Here is an 18,740-nt window from a genome sequence, read left to right as displayed (position 1 = left end):
TTTAACCTAAACTCTAACCCTCACCCAATCTTAACCTTAAAACTCTAACCTTACTACTCCATCAAAACCTAACCTTCTGGTCCTCATCCAAAGTCTTACCACATAGTTTGTAAGCATCTGTAGATAATCTAAAGTGCTCTATAAAGTACTACATGCTATTAATGTTACCCTGCTAAAATTGATAATCATTAATGCTACTCTGCTGAACTTTAACAATTTACGGTATTCATTGATGTTACTCTGCTATAATTCAGTAATTTACTTGAAATGTTAATGTTTAATTCAGGTCATTCTTAAAGTTAGAATAAGTACTGATACCTTTCTAAAATCCAGTCATTTAGAACAATCAGTAATGTTATAACTGGTACTGATATATTGACATGTATGGAGGTAGTCTGCTAAAATGTAGTAATTTAGAACTATTTGGAGTAATGGAGGGGTAAGTAGTTTGATCCCTTTGTAGTTTTAGTTTTTGGAAGTTGTTGATACATTTGTTTCCACCATTGGAGACACTGACCCTCTTTCAAAAAAACATTTTAGTACAAAGGTTTGACAACAATAACAAGTTATAATAAATAGAAGTGCAAAAGCCTTATATCATTTACTTGCAACAAAGTCAGGGTACTCAATACATTTAGCTCTGCAGCAGCTTAGATAAACTAGGTAGTGGATATTAATTGTAAATGCTGGCTGTCCTTGAGAAGAGCTTTGGAAATGGTTAGGCTAGCTAAGTTGTAAAATTTCATGTTTTATGTCCAGATAAATAGCTTTACATATTTTCAATCATTTCATTGTTTTGCACAGCATCAAAAACATTGCAGGCTGGAAAATACAGGGTATAGAGCAATAAAAAGAAAAAGTCCACCAGTCAGTCAGTCATTGTCAAAGCATTACTTTTATTTCTGTTGTCATTTTAAAACAGACGGGGCATCAAAGTTATGAAGCAAGTAGCACTTGGTCACTGCATCCCACAGATAACGTGGGGGCTGCCATTTCTAAAGCCATACTCACGTAAGAAAATAGGAGCCTTCGTGTACTGTATAAACGAACCCAGGCAAAGCCCCAGTCTTTAGCCATTCCTGAGCCAGAGTTTTCATTCTGTCCTTCGCTTCGTTCCTGTCGGTAGGGGTTGCGCTTCCATGCTGATCTGGAGTCAGTTTTGCTGTAATGGTTCTGTAATGGAAGCCTTAATTACTTGAAATATGATTCAGTAAACAGTTCAAAGGGACGGTCACCAGTGAGCAGTGATGGTGAAGCGCTTGGTTTGAAACACTGAAAAGTCAAGGTTCTAAAAAAAGAGCCAGGGATGCACCTTGATCTTGTAAAGGTTTAGGGGACACTGCTAATCTAGGTGGTTTTAGCATCAGTTTAATTTCTAAAGTTGACTGGCATCTATAGACCCAACCTGAGCCCAACTGGACCCAACAAAATATTGGGTTTCTGGCCAATTTTACATGGCTTAGTTTTCTTTTTATATGGTCTATCTGTATCTATCTAGGTTTTAAACTGACCAGTACCAGTCAGACCTCTCAAACCTACAAGTTGGGTTCGGGCCTCACTTTCAAGGCTGTGCAGACCTTAATAGCATAGATGCTGGCATTGGCCCAGAATTGCAATACTGATTCATTCCCAGTTGGGATCTTTATTTTTAAGAGTATGGCAGAGGTTTCTAGATGGGACAGCAGTACCAAGGACAGTTCATGTGGAGAGATTCTGTAATGAATCAATTAAGCCACTTTGTTTTACGGTTGGGATTGGTCCGTCTTCAAATCAACATGAAAGGCAAGCCAACCTACGACTCTTAGCCAAAGGCAAAGCGCTGATCAACAGGTTTCCTAACAGAATGAGACGAAACATTTTTGTGCTGAACATACCAACACAACACCCAGAGCGCATAGCTTCTGTACGGTCTCCCGTAACGTAAAATTAGTGTTGACTTCATGCAATGCCTATATAGGAACCGTTAGGACGTGTAGAGCGTGCTGTAGACATCAGCTATGAATCTAAACTTAAGTCTTCTTGATTCTATACTCCGGCAATTTCAAGACCATTAAACGGTCATACGCAGTCCAGGAATCAAGAACAGATACAAAGCCCAGCTGCCACAGGTCACAGCAGCATGCTAATGTTATCTGAAACAGTCTGTTAGCCATGTGATGTAGTCCAATTGTAGGTCCTTTTTCACATTTTTTTATTTTTACATTTAAAATATTGATTGAATGGTCAGCATCTCCACTGAATGATGGGTCATATTCTCATGCTGTTACTTCTAAATTGGGCATTTCTAAAAGGCTTAGCCAGGCCAGTGTGCAGAAGTTCTGAGCTCGCTAGATATCCTAAGCTCAAAGTTTTAAGCTTGTCTAATAAACGGAAAGGGCAGGGACATCCAGTAACTATTGGACAGGACAAATGCTTTTGGCTTAATTGACCCAACTTGAGACTTCTGTTTTGTAAATACAAAAAATTAAAATAAAAAAAAGCCCATCTACAAAACACTGATGGCAAAAAGTCCAGAAAAAGTGACATATTGAGGTATGCATTATGGAAGTGGTAAAATAAAAGACAGCAGCAGAGTCTAAATGAAGACCCATTACTCGTTTCTTACATGTGGTCCGTTTAATGATTGCCTGGACCAAGACAAGTTAAGACATGTCCAAAATTTGCTCCATCAGCTTTTCACTGGTGCTACAAATATAACAGAGCTAACAAGTAATGGACGCTTACACCCTCCCAGGTCAATTTCATTTCTGACCGGACTATCCCCGCAATTTAAGTCAAGACCTTTCACATTTGGACTCGGACTGAGTGTAGGAATTAACCGTTTATCTGACTACTGTCCAGTTGGCTGAAACATTGGTAACATAATGATGGTAATATGGCAAAGATCATCTCTGCAGTGGTGTTTCATTTCTCCTTCCTTTAGAAAACCAAATCTACTTAACACTGAACGGCTGATGAGAGTCTGATCAGAATGACTGCAAGAAGATCTACTAGAAGTAGAACTACTCAACTCAATCTATCCAGGTATATAGAGAAGAAAAGCCAGTTAAAGGAGGTCAGTTACAGATGCTTGTTTTTTTTAGATGTTTCAGCTTATTTTCCTTTACGCTGAAATGAAGAAAAGAAAGAAAGAAAGAAAACCAAAACAACTGAGGATATGAAGTTGGCAGCAAGATCTTTGGTTAAGGCAGAAGCCAGATCCACGCCAGTGATGAACACAAATCTAAATAAATCATGAGGGGGGTGGGTTCATCAAAAAATGTTGAAGTTTCCTTTAAGGGAATGCTAGGAGAGTAATGCTGGTGGGATTTTAAAATGAGCCAGTCACTTGCTATTGGCTACCAAAGACGATTCACTCTTCAGACTCCCACAAAGGAATGATACTGGAATGGTTGACGGTGGAGAAAGAAGGTCCAACCCCTGGTTCTTCTTAAGCTGTCTTTACAGAGGGACGTGGCTGAAAAGGTACGAGACCGATTCACCGTTGTGGGTTCTCCGAATGGCCTCTGCCAAAATCATAGAAATGTCGATGACCTGCAAAACATGCCAGACTGGTTAGTTGGAGTGTGACGTTGCATGGGAACACAAAAATGTGATATTTTGTAAACACGACACAACATTTTCCACTTACTGTTTAAGGTACACTTTTTAAATGTCTAGTGCAACTAACATTTTTTTGCGTTACAGAGGCAGGAGAATACAAAAATAGGAGTCTTGCCAAAGGAGTATTCTGTGGTATGTTTGCCTGCTTATGCAGAGTTCCCACTACACAGTTTTAGCCCTGAATTTCTGCTCACCATCAGAAGTCAAAGAAAAACATCAGTTTGGAGGCAAATCTGTGTTCGCTCAGGGCTAAAAAAAAAAAAAATCGGCTCTTCGACGTAATGTGTGAACTGTTCAAAGATGCGACCTAACCGGCTCGCAGAGTTACAAAATATCTAGCATGCTAAATATCTGTCGGCAAAGCGAAATCCTGTAGTTTAAAAAGTGTCACGACCAAGTTATGACTGGCTGGAGCAAGACACTGCACTCACAGTCGAAGAGAACGCAAGGAGAGAGGAAAGCAGAGGAAGAGTGTTGTGCACAGCATTATGTAGTTCCTATCAGAATACACGGGCATACACTTAACCATAATACCTACATTCTTATTGCCATAATGTATCTCATTGCCATAATGTATTTTTTCAGCATGCAAGCAAATTTAACCGCTTGCTTCTTGCGGACATCCACATACATGGTTTTCGAAAAAAACAAAAACAAATACTTCATTACTTTTATTAATGAGAAATTTTGGTCATCTATACTTTACTGACTTTTTTACTTCTACTCCTCACATTTTCACCCAATCATCTGAACTTTCTACTTCTTGCATTTTAAAATTAGCCGTGTTACTTCTATTTCATTTCAGTTTGTTTTCATTCAGACTTGTCATTGTTAAACAAACAAAAAAACTATCCAGATAAATCGTGCCATCCGATAAGTGACACAGCAGACGTATGTAGAGACTCATGAGAACACGAGTGAAATGTCCCAACTAAGTTCCACATTTACATTCCAATAAAGTTTATTGACCACATGCTTCTGAAGTTCTGACTTTTTGCACCATTACAAAACTTATAGACAACTACTCATCATATTTCCCCCCCATGAGACACATGTTAATGCTCAGTAGTACACAGAGATGCTCCTTTAATATATCTGATATTGCTCAATTTTCAAAGGGCAGATCTGCAGCTGAAACAGGCAGCCTAGTGCAGCCCAAAATCTTTCATTTTAATAGAACATTATCGTCATTACACAAATGTGTTTTTGGGGGAGGTGGGGTAGTGCACTATAGGTCCCTGTGGCGTGGTCTAAGCTTTTCATTCATCCTTCCATTACGTTTACTTTTCTACTTTAAGTAGTTTTGAAACCAGTACTTTTACACTTTTACTTGAATAAAAAGCTTAAGTTGACACTTCAACTTCTATAGATAGTATCTACACCTGAGTAATGAATGTCAATACTTTGACACATTTGGTAGCTGAAGTTGTGCAGAGTGCAAATCACAACGACTTAAACATTCACGATTACAAGTCATAAAGACTTTTTGTATTCATTAAATGTGCACAGTAGTCAAGTATAGCAACACACCCACCTACTGCCATTCCCTCTCCTTTTCTTACAAGTAGTGGTAGCTTCTATTGCTGCTTCAATGACTTACAAGTAGAGACAATGGCCCTTGTTCATCAAAGCTGAATATGGCAGCATATGCAAATGCACCTATGAACATTTCAACTTTTTAAAATAAATTATTTTAAGAATTTGTATAAATGCAACATTTATTACTGCAAAAACCGCACTGTCACAAAAATGGCAGCTTTACAGAGAAGAGAAAAAAAAAATCTGGATCATTTTTGTTGCATTTCTATTGATCCATTTGTCATGAAATGTTGACAATGCAAACAACTGCCAGTTTCACATCATATCGAAAAAGGCAAAAATGACAAAAAAACAAAAACAGAGATACAAGGTCTGTGCATGACCATGACAAATTATGCAAAATATACTGAATAAGAGAATGAATAGCAATTATTGATTACATAATTGCATGTGGAATAGAAATAGGAGGCATAGAAGACTGGTACTCTTTCCGCTCACCTGCGCTCAGACATCAGGTAGTCTGTACATAATTTTGGTTGCTTATATGTGCACATTCCTACAGCTTGATGAACAAGGGCCAGAAATTCTAGGATTGAGAAGTACTGGATAAAAATAACACTCAGCTGAACAGAGTGTTGTGTATACAATCACAACAATAAAGAATAGGTTTCATCTTAATGGGTCATCGCTAACTGCCAAGAGGAAAGAACTGCGGAAAGAGTTTTTCATTACCTGAATTTTGGGACACTGCTTCATCTTCTCCTCTTGTGGAATGGTGTTGGTGACCACCACGGCCTCAAAGGGGGCATTGTTGATGCGCGAGATGGCGGGTCCAGAGAAGATGCCGTGAGTGAGGATGGCATAGACCTTTATTGCACCAGCAGAGATGAGCCTGATAATACAAATCCACACAATGACAAAATGAAAGATGGTGTGGTAGCGGAAACACAATGGCAGAACAGATGGGGGAGGAATCGAGATGAAGAGAAGTATTATGAATTACAAGAGCCCGATCTTATTCATCTATAAAAAGATTATTTTTCATTTTGAATATCTCTGAAGAGCAGAGGGGCATAAATAATGACAGCCATGTAATATTGGATTACTATTAGAGGAAACAGGGAACCATAGAGAACATGAGGAGCCTCTCTCCAAACCACCTACACGTAATAATAAAGGTTCTTTAAATATCTGAGTACGAAGAACCATTTAAAGGTTCACAGAATCATTACTTCATGTTTATATTTACGGGTTCTCTCAATTACAATCATGGTTCCACTTTATGGTTCTCTTATGCTTAACCGTTAGGACTAATTTATATGATGGAGCTTGCACACGTGTATCGACTTACTTATCAGCGGCATGGCAAATGGTTCCGCACGTATCTGCCATGTCATCCACCAGGATGGCCACACGGTCCTTAACATCTCCCACCAAGACCATACGGTCCACCTCATTGGCCTTCTTACGTTCTTTATGGATGAGTGCAAACTCAACGTTGAGACGGTCAGCAATGGAGGTCACCCTGAGGGCACATGACGTAAAAGGTCACCGCCTAAGACTGCTGTAAAAGCCTGAACACCTACGGTCCCATTAATTATCCTGCAGGGTAAAACCATATATCCTCTGCATTCTGCAAAGTGTGAGAGTAATGATTGTCCTGCATGCACAAATGTAATGCTCTTGGCCAGCGTTGGCCTTTTACGCAGCTACCTTTACGGCCCTAAAAATTGGGGGGGGGGGCGTCTACCTTTTAGCACCACCGGCGTCGGGGGACACAATAATGCAGTTTTTCCACTCTGGAATGTTCTCTCGGATCCACTGGAGAACGGCTGGTTCTGCATAGAGATTGTCCACAGCGATGTCGAAAAAGCCCTGTGGAGCGAGGGACAGTGCAATGCACCTATCAGATGACTACACTGTTAACAGGCTTTACGGGCTGTACTGTATGAAGTGGAGTCTACATATCTAGCACACAGTTACACACACTATAAATTCAGTGCATTCAACACTATTAGTAATCAATCATCAGTAATGGCTGAACACTGGGTGACTGGTTGACGCTGCATGGTTTTATAAACCCAATCCACACCTAAATCCAAATCCTGACCTCTCATGTTCATTTAGGGGCACCAAGGCGTATTGTTGGCGAGCAGCGGCCTTGACCAATGTTCACCCACCACCCCCCACCACAAGAAGACCTACAGCCTGTAGTGTGTTAAGCAATAAAATGTAAACAGTGAACTAGGGTTATCTCTGTGTACATTTGCTAAATAATGGTACAAAAGAGAAATACAACCAAACTGAGAATCTCACCAATTTCTTGCTATTTTAAGAGTTTTAAAAACCAACCAATCAATTAATCAATGGAGACAACAATCCATTCATTAATGGACATGTTTCCATATGGAAACATAAAAAGAGCATCATAAAATGCAGCTTTCTTACTTTTTATCCATATTCAAGACATTTGACATATAATTCCCTTACTTTTTTCACCCCATTGTAAAGTGTGTGTTCAATCAAATACATCCCCATTTCTATTCCTTTAAAAGTCAATGTATAATGTATGGCTATATGCAAAATGGAGCAGTGACGCATCATTGCCGTGTCCGGACAAGGTAAAAAATTAAGGGAATGCTGCTTTGTTAAGAGCATCAGCAGATTCAAACTAAAATTATTACATACCAGTTTATCGACTGAATCAGTTCTTGATCATTAAATGTGTAAAATACACTTGCTGTACACATTCAGATTCACACAAGTGATCGATTGTGGTGTGCATGCAGGGTAATGTCCGTGCCATCACACTCCAGTTAGCATTTAGAGGAGAAGTTCTGAAAAGTTCATCCTGAAAAAAGGCATAGCAGCAGCACTGCAGCAACTGCCAAATATTTATTATATTAATATTTAAAATGAAGAAGAAAAGGGAGGTAAAGAGCAAGACCGTGACTGCGCAGTTTACCTGGAGAGTCTTACCTGGATCTGTGAAGCATGGAGATCCATGGTGATGATGTGGTCGGCTCCAGCAACTGAAAGCATGTTAGCAACCAGTTTTGCAGAAATGGGCGCACGACTCTGAAAGGAAAGCAGTTTTCATTATTTATAAGTGCAGAGTACGGCCGCACCATAGGGCCAACATGCTAGTATAGTAACTGAGTAGTGGCTGTACAAGGACATTTTAATGCACAACAATATATCAATTGTTAAAGGAAGGTCTGCGTTATTCAAAAGTGGTTTCATGAATAGTGTATGAACAGAACTGATTAACTGATGGCTCATTTGCATCTTGTAGTTTTTTGTGAGAGCAGCATTACAATTTGGTATTTCACAATTCGACCCAGTGGGCTGATCCAGGCGCATTTTAACGGATCGGGTATTGGCTACTTTAATCCCATTCCAATTCCGAGGCTTTGTGTTAACCACGGCACCATCTGATGTCCTCAAAGTTTGTTATTTAAACCAGCACTAAGGAGCTAATTTAGAGATTTAAGAGATTTGGAAGCTAACCCTAATGCTAATACACACGCACACTATAGAAACCAAATCACAGCATCACATTCACCCACTATAAATCAGTTATTTTATATCACTACACACACACACAGGAAGTGAGTTGGCTGCAGTGTTTGTCTGCAAATTGAAATAGTTTGGGTGTTTTTTAGCACTGTCCTCCAGTAAAGGGTGCAAAACACGTGCTTCCTCACTGCCCTTTTATCAGTGAAGGCAGGGGAGTCGAACAGAGAAAGAATAACAGAAAGCAGCAGACCTCCGTTAACCTCTTACACTTTGACCTCAGCTCTGGACATCAAAGAGTTTGTCAGCTCAATACTGAAGCGCAGAAAAGCTGTTTTTCTCTCCAGTAGTTACCAGCTCTAAAGGTCTATTAAAAGGAAAGCTATGTGCTAGCAGTGTTGTACAATGCCTTTAATACTACAACATGGTAAATAACTCACTACTCTAACCTTCAACGCCAAAACCCTCAACTTCCAATCAGTACATTGTTTAAATACACCATGTTTACATGCTACAGGCAAATCACACTGCTTATGCTAGTCTGGCTGAGACGAAGAGGGGAGTGATCATTATCATATCTAAAACACCATGATCTGATCTGATCTGATCTGCTTTAAACCTGTGATAAACAGGCTGTACTGTCCTTATGACACTTGTTAGAACATGCTGTATGAGGGCCATGTCTACATTTTCTTAACATGTCAAGAGCTGAACTAAGCATTCCTCCAATCTCCTGATAAACAACAATCAGTGCTCAGAGAGACTCCACCAAACTTGCCACCTAAAAAAAAAAACTGTGCGCTCAGCAACACAAAGGAGAGTTTAATCAAATCCATACTGAAAGTTGCTACATTTGTGATTGATGGAAGATAGACAGATAAAATTCCACAACGTCTGCTGAGATGCTTCACAACATCTGCGCAATAGTCCACAAACCAACCAGTGACATCAATAAATGCTCGTCTCCAGATGCAATCAAATCTTCACTGCAAATGCTCCAATATCTAGTATAAAGTGTTCTTGCCTTTACTCCGATAAAAGCCAGATAGACTCTTTTTAAAACCCTTGATTTCGGAAGAAACTATGAATGAGCAGGTGTCCCAATACTTTTGTCCATTTAGACAAGACAAGATGAGCATTTTCCCGATTAGTGTCGGACACAGATGGAATTTGGCCTCCGCCTTTAACCCACCCGTGCTGTGAACACACACACACACACACACACACACACACACACACACACACACACACACACACACACACGTGATCAAACACACACAGTGACCGTGAGCCCACATGAGCCCAGAGCAGTGGGCAGCCATCACTGCGGCGCCCAAGGAGCAGAGAGGGCGAAGGGCCTTCCTCAAAAGCTCGACAGTGGCAGCGTGCGGGACCCGGGAATTTGAACCCACAAGCCAGTCATCAATAGCTCTAACTACACAGCTGCTAAACCACACCCGAAAACTCATAAGCAGTGAAAACACTCTAATCATGAACAGTCTGGTAGATTCTCAAACAGGAAACTCCAGGAGTAATTGCCGTGGGACAATTTGGTTTATCAACTTCAACAACTATGCAAACTCCGGTCACCTCCAAACCTCTCCTTCTGAGACCTCCGATACATGACGCCAATCTAAAAAGCCATCGATGGTGCTTCATGGGCTTTATAATGGGGTGCAGTGCTTGGACCCCGATGGGGTTATACCGGAAATTACACTCGCAAACGTGCGATGATCATTTTACACAGATGAAGAGTCTCTTTTTTGAATAAGCTAACAGCTAATATGTAGAAATGTACAGTTATGCGAGCAACTGACTGAAATGGTGGCCCACAATCAGGCCTTTGCTGTTTTAGGGGTTTCAAGTGGTTTCTGACCTTGTCCTTCTTGTCCTGCCGGGCGTAGGGGAAGCAGGGAATGACGGCAGTGACGCGTGATGAGGAGGCGATCTTGCAGGCGTTGATCATGATCAGCAGCTCCATCAGGTTGTCATTGATCTCTCCGCAGCCACTCTGCACGATGTACACATCCTCCCCTCGCACGCTCTCGCCTATCTCCACACTGTAGAAGGAGACAACAGGACCCTTCTCATTGTTATGATCACAATCATCAATCAATCATCCTCATAGTCAATACTATTATATACTGGCTGGGCTGTAATGCTGATGTTTTGGTTCATTTTATAGACTTCATTAAGTGCATATGAACTATACAGGTTACTCACGACGATAACTACTTGTAGGTGCTCAGGCTGACCGTTTCTGCTCAGTCGGAAGGAGTATCTTCCTCGCTATCTGCGGCTGCTGCCCTTTAATGTATTTCCATATTTCAATAAAGGACACCTGATTACGATATTATGATCAATATGCATCTCCATCAGCATCTGCACATTAGTGCTTAAACTGGCATGAGCCAGATCTAGGCAGATATTTCTAGCTGATAAGCTGGATGCTGCTTTTGAATTTGTAACCTTATAGAAATAAACATCACAATAATGCAGGAAGATGTAGCCTATTATACTATTCCATCCATCCATACAAATTTTCCCTTGTGCCCTTATGCATGCATGCAAAATTTTGGATACCTACATCATTCCAGATATTTATAGTTATAGGCATTAGGACTGCACAATATATCGGCTTAGCATCTAATTGCAATGTGTACATGTGCAATAATCACTTTGCAGGATATGCAATGTCTTGTGCGAAGCCAAATTACAATTTTTGTTTTGTACCTTTTTGCTGCTTAAAACAAAAGGAAAAGTCACACTGTTCTTATTTCCATGACAGATCTTCAAGAGGCAGATTACATCCACCCAGTATTGCTTATTTTACAACAATAACAGATACATAGAGGCCATTACTAAAATCATGACATGTTGGATCATGAACTTCTGATTAAAATTCCTGCTTTATTTTTTTTTTTTAAATGTCACAAAATATAATCGCAAAACAACAAAATATTGCAATGTCCACTTCTCCCCCCAGTATCGTACAGCCCTAATTGTTATCATGTTGCAATATGCATCTTTCAGCAAACATGAATCACCAAAATAATAATGCTCTGAAGGGAAGTTAAAATAAAATAAAAGTTAATTCCAAGTACTTTAGAGCATTTCTATTGATGCATTCATCCAGAATTATTTAGGCAGGGTACAGATCACCTACAGGGTTCAAACCATGGAGTAAACTAAAAACGGACAAAAAAGGAGATACATGGTTTTCACCGGACAGGAGTGATATGAAGTGTCAGTACTTAAAAAACACTCCCGAACGGCATGTTTCATTACAAAGAGTCACAAATTAGTCCTGGTTAACTGGACTTTGTGCTGTGCAGTTTGTAAAATGCAGTGAAATATTGAAGAAAATCTTCAACACCGTCCTCACAGCTTTTTAGCTTTTTAAATGATAAAAATGTATGTTATGTCTGTGTGTTGTTAGTTTTAATGTGTTTTCCTGATCTAGATGGAGGGATTCGATCAGCTCAACTGATTCTGCAGCAATTCTGCACAGTGTAAAGCGTTCACAGCCTTTAAAGCAGCACTGTAAAGGTCTAGTCTCCTACTGGTCTACTCACGTTATGACCTAACTTACTATTGGTCTGGACATCTGTTACTGAGTCATGCAGAGCTTCTCAGCTGGATTCCTGTACACCAGATTCAACTCAGCAGATTTCTGGTGTTGTAGAGCATGGAAAACACCTGCACACCAGACCTCCAGTCTCTTAGCTCCAGTCTTATGTCCTTCTCTGGACCAAAACATACAGACTTTGTGGCAGAGTACAGAGTTTAGACTATTGCTGGCCAAAAAAAAAAAAAAAAAAAAAAAAAAAAAATAAATACTTTTACATTTTTTTTAAATTAAGGTGACACTACATGACACTACATAAATATCTTAAGAATTATATAATAACGAATTGACATGGACAAGATTATGTTGATTAGAGGCTCTGAATGTCGGTTTTGATCAATTGCTCAGCTAGTTTTTGGACTTTTGGACTTAAAGCGCTTTGAGGAACTTTCAATAAACATTAAATCAAACAAACAAGAACCCAAAAAATTTAAAATACGCCTTCTTGAAGGTTCCTCAAAGCACCTTAAGAGGTTCCACCACCGTTTCAAACTAAGGAACCTCCCAAAGTTAGTTCCTCAAGGATCTTTTACGCTTTCACAACTATTGGTATATTTCGAAGCGTCAGTGTGCGCATGCGTGTGTGTGTGTGTGTGTGTGTCTGGGGGCCCTTTCACCTTTAACCAGAAAAGACTAAAAACAAGAAAAATAGATGACGTGTGACACATTCCTCAGATAACAACCTCTCTCTCTCCTGTTCATCACTCTCGACTCCTGTCATGTGACTGGAGACCTCAGCCATCCAAGCACAAGCGAGTCTGAGGCCAATCAATTAGGAGGGAAAGGAGACACCATACTCCACATGTGAGTGAAAAGCACGAGATCCAGCACGAGACAGACCGCTCCCAACAGTGGCTAATACAGAAATCCTTCAGAGGCTGAGGGCGGCTGGGTTTAGGATCTGTAAAGTACTCCTTGCAACAGTGGTCAGGCCATTTGCTGAACTGCGCAAGGTGGTCCATCAAAACCAATTTGAAAAAGCTGAGTTTTACTGATTGATATAAGCCTTGATTTATCAGATATGATGTTCGTCTGTCTGATTTCTCAAACTGAAACACACAGCAGAAGCACGGTTTCAAATGGAATATGAATAATTAATCAATAATGGCAGAGCTTTTACAGTTCATGGGTTTGTTTTCTTTTAAAGCAGCATTATGTAAGAACTAGTATTTTTCGTTCGTTGGCTCCCCCTACAGTCGGGAAGTGGAATTCATGTTTACTTGCTACAGTAAAGCAGCAAATCGTGCTTTGAGAATACAGAAAGATACAGAACAGTCACTGGAAGTGAAGGAATCTTCAAGTGCAAGTCTCGTGCAGCTCCTTACACAGTGCAGGAACAGCTTTCCTGGCCTGAAGTAGCAAGGATAGAGGTACCATTCCCCTATTACAGGTCAGTACACATGGTATAAAAGCTAATATTTAAAAGTAAAAATGCTTCATATTCTTGCTTTAAGTGCCTCTTATTTTTCAGCAGTCTTTCAGAACTTTTTTTTTTATTTCTTGTATTATATTTGATGTATTATATTCCCAGTTTACCAGTCTGCGATAGCTAGGACAGAGATGAAAAACAGTTAACTAACCTTGCTTTGCACATCAGGAAACCAACTATAGGTCCTGTCTCAGCAGAAGTTTTGGGGTTAACAATAAAGGCTCATTTACACTCCCTTTATGTATGAAAATGAACACCTCCGTTTTAAACGTTGTAACCCTCACTGCCTACAGACTTCCACATATCCTTTACGTGGGCATGGTTGTAATGAGTACAGTACAGCCACTAGAGGGCAGTTTAGAGTCAAATGTTTACATTTGTACGATAAGTACTTCATGTCCATATGGCAGGGGTCATGTCTCGCTTGTACTATTGGCCACGCATCAAAATTTCCAGTGGAACTGCTGCTCTGTCCCCTTCGGTCCGAATCCATAAGCTTTTACAAAACGTGCACAAACACAGACTAAATAGGTGCACAGATGGAAGGCTCGGTCCATATCAGCATTGGGCAAGTGACCAAGATTGAGACCCCACGTTCTAAAAGGTCAGCATCAACTAGGCTTGCGACAACTAATCAACATTGTAGACCCCCCCCCCTAATAAAATCTGAGTGTTTGTGCATCCTAAAAACATGAGAGGTATGAGGATTCACTCACACACACTGTATCCACACCAAAAACTCTAGCAGACTAGCATGGTGAGTGATTACAACAGAGCTAGAAGTGTCATTGACCGCTCTTAGCTAACTGTAGCACTACACCGTGGTTCACAAGATAACTGTGTCATACTGAGGAAAACAGGGGGTCAAGCTTAGCGGACCGGCCTTGTAAGCTTAATATTATTATTATTAATAATAATAATAATAATGCAGTTGCTTTCGACCAACTGAGAAGCAGGGACACTAGTCTGTGCTTGTTAAACAGCGCCATACATCCATTAGACTAATATTGATAGTCTCAAGCAGAATTCCCATCCACTCGTACAAACTCTTATAACGTCCCAGCAGATCCAACCAAACAGCCTCCGAAATACTCTCCTGCATTTTCTGGCACGGCTTACAGTCACACTTACTCAGTAATCCACATGCCTGCATGGATTGTTAACCCTTTTCCCTTAAATGAGAGTCTGACAACACTCCAAAATGCCACTGAATTTTCTTATGCCGGTCAAACTGAACTTTCACTGCTCAGTGTAAGCTAGATATACTGGTAGGGCGCTACCGGAGCTATATGTTAAATGATATACAGTGTGAAAACAGGCTAATCACGCTGACAGGTTATTTGGCAACCTGGTGGCAAATAGTTGCAAGAAAAAGTAAGTGAACCCTTTGAAATCACCTGAATTTCACAAGACACAATCATAGACACAACACACAAATTACAGTGGTACTGTTCATGACTCTTATTGAGCACATTAGAGTAAACCTCCACAATTCAGGCTAGAAAAAGTAAGTGAACCTCTGTGTTAATGACTTCTCCCAGAGCTATTTAGAGAGTCTTCGCTGTTCTACGGATAGACGGGTACAAAAGCACGACAATACATTTGGAAGAAGTAGAACGGCACAACATCACCAAAACCTCACCTTAACTGTAAAGCATGGTGGAGGGAGAGTCACGGTTTGGGGCTGCTTTGCTGTCTCAGGTTTTGGACACCTTGCAACCACTGAGGGTACAGTGACTTCAAAGGTGTTGTGTACAGGAGAACAAAAGGGCAGCAGTCCACCGCCTCAAGCTTAAGAGACGTTCAGCAACGCAACATGAAAATGACCCAAAGCCAAATGGCCAAGAGAAAAATGCAACTGCAGGGAACATTTAGTGGAGGCGACTGCTGCTAACAGGGGATCTACCGGTCATTCAATTCTAGGGTTCACTTACTTTTTCTAGCCTGCACTTTGTGAAAGACATGGACAGTAAAACTGTGTGTTATTAGTTTAGTCGGGCTGTGTTTGTCTACAAATGTGACTAAGGTAACAAATCAGGCCACATTTTATGAGTAATCGAAGCAGGTAAATCCAAAGGGTCCACTAACTTTTTTTCCCCTCACAACTCTTACTCTTATTCTACACGTTATCCTACCATTCACGGGTATAACAGCGCTATGCTGATTTTAACCCAAATCATTTAAGATTGGCCAATAATATTGACTCATTTGCAGGTTTATCAGTATTGGTGCATTTTTTTGATGATTCCAGTAAAAACGCAGTCAGACAGTATTATATGCTGACATATATCACATGCGGGCTCTAGTCAACGTGGGGCTGCCATATCAGATATGATGGCTTTTTTTGCACTTTTTTGCACCTTTTTTTGCACAACCAGCACTGCTCCCAGCGGACCACATACACACACACATGTTCATGTTCAGGGAATACTATGTGCAATACCCCCCCCCATGTGCAATTAGGAGTCTTTTGCTGTAAATAATATTGTTATTGCTCTTTTCTTATTTATATTGTGTATATAGTGTAAATTATTTATCCAAATTTTTGTAACTGAGTGTCCTGCTATCCCTTTCTGCTGTTACACTGGGAATTTCCCCACTGCGGGACTAAAAAAGGACTCTCTTATCTTATCTTTTTTTTTTCTCACATCATTATTAAAACAATTAACATAAAAACATGTAGATGCTGAAAACTAAGAGATAGTAAACAAAAGCTAGAAGAACGCAGAAGACCTGGTGCTACAATAGGCATGTTAGTTATGACAGTTTGTCCAATATTAATACTCAGGATCTACAAATCTATTACTTTATAGCTTGTTAATATAGGTGATGGGATGATGGCCTACAAGCCGTGGAATTGAGGTTATCCGGTATTCTGCCAATGACGAGGCTGTGAGTAATACTATAATACATAAATACAGTATCTAAATAATACTGTACATACATTTACATTCTGTAAGACAACTTAAAACTGATGGACTTGGCAACCTGTAATCTTATACATTAGCTTGATGTGAACAGATTAATGGCAGACAGGCTGATAGGCTGTACAGTGGCCTGCTGTTGACAGACTTTACGGCACACACACACACACACACACACTTGCATTATGATATTACAGTAGACTCCTTACATTACCAGTGTATGTGTGTGAGTACCCTGACAGGCTGCATGGTCGCCCACAGTCGCCAGGCTAATGTTGATGGTTAGCCCGCTGCTGATAGGCTAACATGGTAAACACGCAGCCAGGGCGACCCTGAAGCAGCGACCACCGAGCAATCCCAGCATACCCTGCTAACTTAACTACCCAACTTAATCTAGCTATGCTAACTAATTTGCTCTTAAGGAACCGAATTTGTGCAAAACTGCGACTTCGGAGACAGGAACCTCAGAAACGTCCCCCAAATGTGTGTATTTACACCAAGCAAGCTAGCATCAGGGGGCTAGCTAGCTAGCTAGCTAACGGGGCTGTAAACACATGTGGGCGGGTAGAGGAGTCGGTGCTAGTGAACTTAGCTAGCATAGATAGCTACCAGCACATGCAAAAACTGAGCCCCTAGACTTTTAGATAACTAGCTAGCTAAAAACAGGTAGTGAGGGTGAGGTCGCAAAATAGCCGTGACATACCACGTCTCCTGATTGCTGAACTTCTTAGTGATGACTTTGCCCAGCTCGAGTCCGAGGCGGTCCGCCACCTTCTGGGACAGGTCGTGGTGCGAGCTCCCGCTGAAGAGCACGATGTTGGGCATGGCTGCAGCACAGCGGCGCGTCTACGGTGGTGCAGAAGCGAAACGGGGAAAGTGCGCTACGCGGACAGAAAGCAGGCTTCTCCGAGTGCGGGGAGGTGGACAGCTCCGAGATTACAGTCAACTACAACAGCAGCTCTGCATCCTCGACCAGCACGCAGTGAGGGACCCGGGCGAAAAGGAAATGACGAGGGAGGCCGTCGCTCCAAAAGCGAAAAAATGGAAGGTAAAGCGGAAGAGCCGGTGTGGGTGGAGGGGGTGGGATAGGTAGGCTGGTACTTCACTGAGCACCATGTTCCACTCTGCTCCAGTTTGATTTACATTACTTAAAACTTAATAAATACTTATAAAATCTTGTTATTGTATTATATAGTATTAAATGCGTTGAGCTTATTGAGTGTATCACAGGATTTACCATCACTTTAACCATCAACAGCTGGGTCATTAGTATATATGTTTATTTTTGTATGTATTTTATATTTGTATGTATTGTCACATATACTATTGCTATTATTATTATTATTGTTATTATTATTAATAAAAATAATAATATTAATTTTGCTACTACTGGGCAGCAGTGGCTCAGCTCAGCAGATAGAGCACCAGGCTAATGTTGACAGGGGTCTTGATGACACATGTGGTCACTGTCCTTTGTGTGTGTTTGATCACTAGTGTGTGTGTGTGTGTGTGTGTTTTCACTGCAAGAATGAGTTAATGGTGAAAGAAATGGCAAATTCCATCTGTGTCCAACATTTATGGTGAATATGGTCGTCTTTGTCTACAAATAATAAGAACTAGGATAACAGAATAAAAAACTGTGGGGCCCTTGAGGAAGGCCCGTCACCCTCTCTGCTCCCCTGGTGCCCCAGCGATGGCTGCCCACCGCTCTGGGCATGTGTGCTCACAGTCACTGTGTGTGTTTGATCACTAGTGTGTATATATATATATATGTGTGTGTGTGTGTTCAGCATTAGTGTCCAACACTAATGGTGACTATGTTTGACTTGTATTGTCCAAAGCTTTTAGTGGTTTCCACTTCCAGGCCTTTGCTAGGCTGTTGCTATGCAGTTAGATGGTTTCTATGGTGTTGCTCAGTCCTAGAGGTGGTTGCTATGGGGTTGCTTATTAGTTGCTAGACATTTGCTATTGTGTCCCAGGTGGTTGCTAGCATGTTGCAGAGTGGTTGATGTGGTACCCCATGTGGTTGGCTGGGTGTTAGTGTATTTGTATTATCGACACCTAAGGAGGTGCACAAACCTTTGCACTCCATGCAGTCCAA

At 40.8% G+C, this 18,740-nt stretch overlaps 1 protein-coding gene across 1 annotated transcript; it reads right to left on the bottom strand.

Moving 5' to 3' along the window:
- Positions 1-876: 876 nt before the first annotated feature.
- LOC140535415 (ribose-phosphate pyrophosphokinase 2) lies at positions 877-17,650 on the bottom strand. Its single transcript, XM_072656779.1, has 7 exons — positions 17,343-17,650; positions 10,535-10,718; positions 8,122-8,220; positions 6,893-7,017; positions 6,494-6,667; positions 5,875-6,034; positions 877-3,534 (listed from the first exon to the last, which is right to left on the bottom strand). The coding sequence occupies exons 1-7, from the start codon at positions 17,462-17,464 to the stop codon at positions 3,442-3,444; spliced, it is 957 nt and encodes a 318-aa protein (XP_072512880.1). The 5' UTR covers positions 17,465-17,650; the 3' UTR covers positions 877-3,441.
- Positions 17,651-18,740: the final 1,090 nt, after the last annotated feature.

Source organism: Salminus brasiliensis, chromosome 15, assembly GCF_030463535.1.
Source record: "Salminus brasiliensis chromosome 15, fSalBra1.hap2, whole genome shotgun sequence".
In the NCBI taxonomy this organism is placed as follows: Eukaryota; Metazoa; Chordata; class Actinopteri; order Characiformes; family Bryconidae; genus Salminus; species Salminus brasiliensis.
The sequence above is the reverse complement of the archived record's forward strand: the minus strand, read 5'-3'. Positions and strand labels throughout refer to the sequence as shown.

What these genes read in the sequence shown, in the direction of transcription:
- LOC140535415 (XM_072656779.1), bottom strand. Translation starts at nt 17,464, where the DNA reads ATGCCCAACATCGTGCTCTTCAGCGGGAGCTCGCACCACGACCTGTCC. An exon ending in GGCAGGACAAGAAGGACAAG is followed by an intron (nt 8,221 to 10,534) that starts GTCAGAAACCAC and finishes CTTTCCTTTCAG; the next exon opens with AGTCGTGCGCCCATTTCTGC. An exon ending in TCCATGCTTCACAGATCCAG is followed by an intron (nt 7,018 to 8,121) that starts GTAAGACTCTCC and finishes CTCGCTCCACAG; the next exon opens with GGCTTTTTCGACATCGCTGT.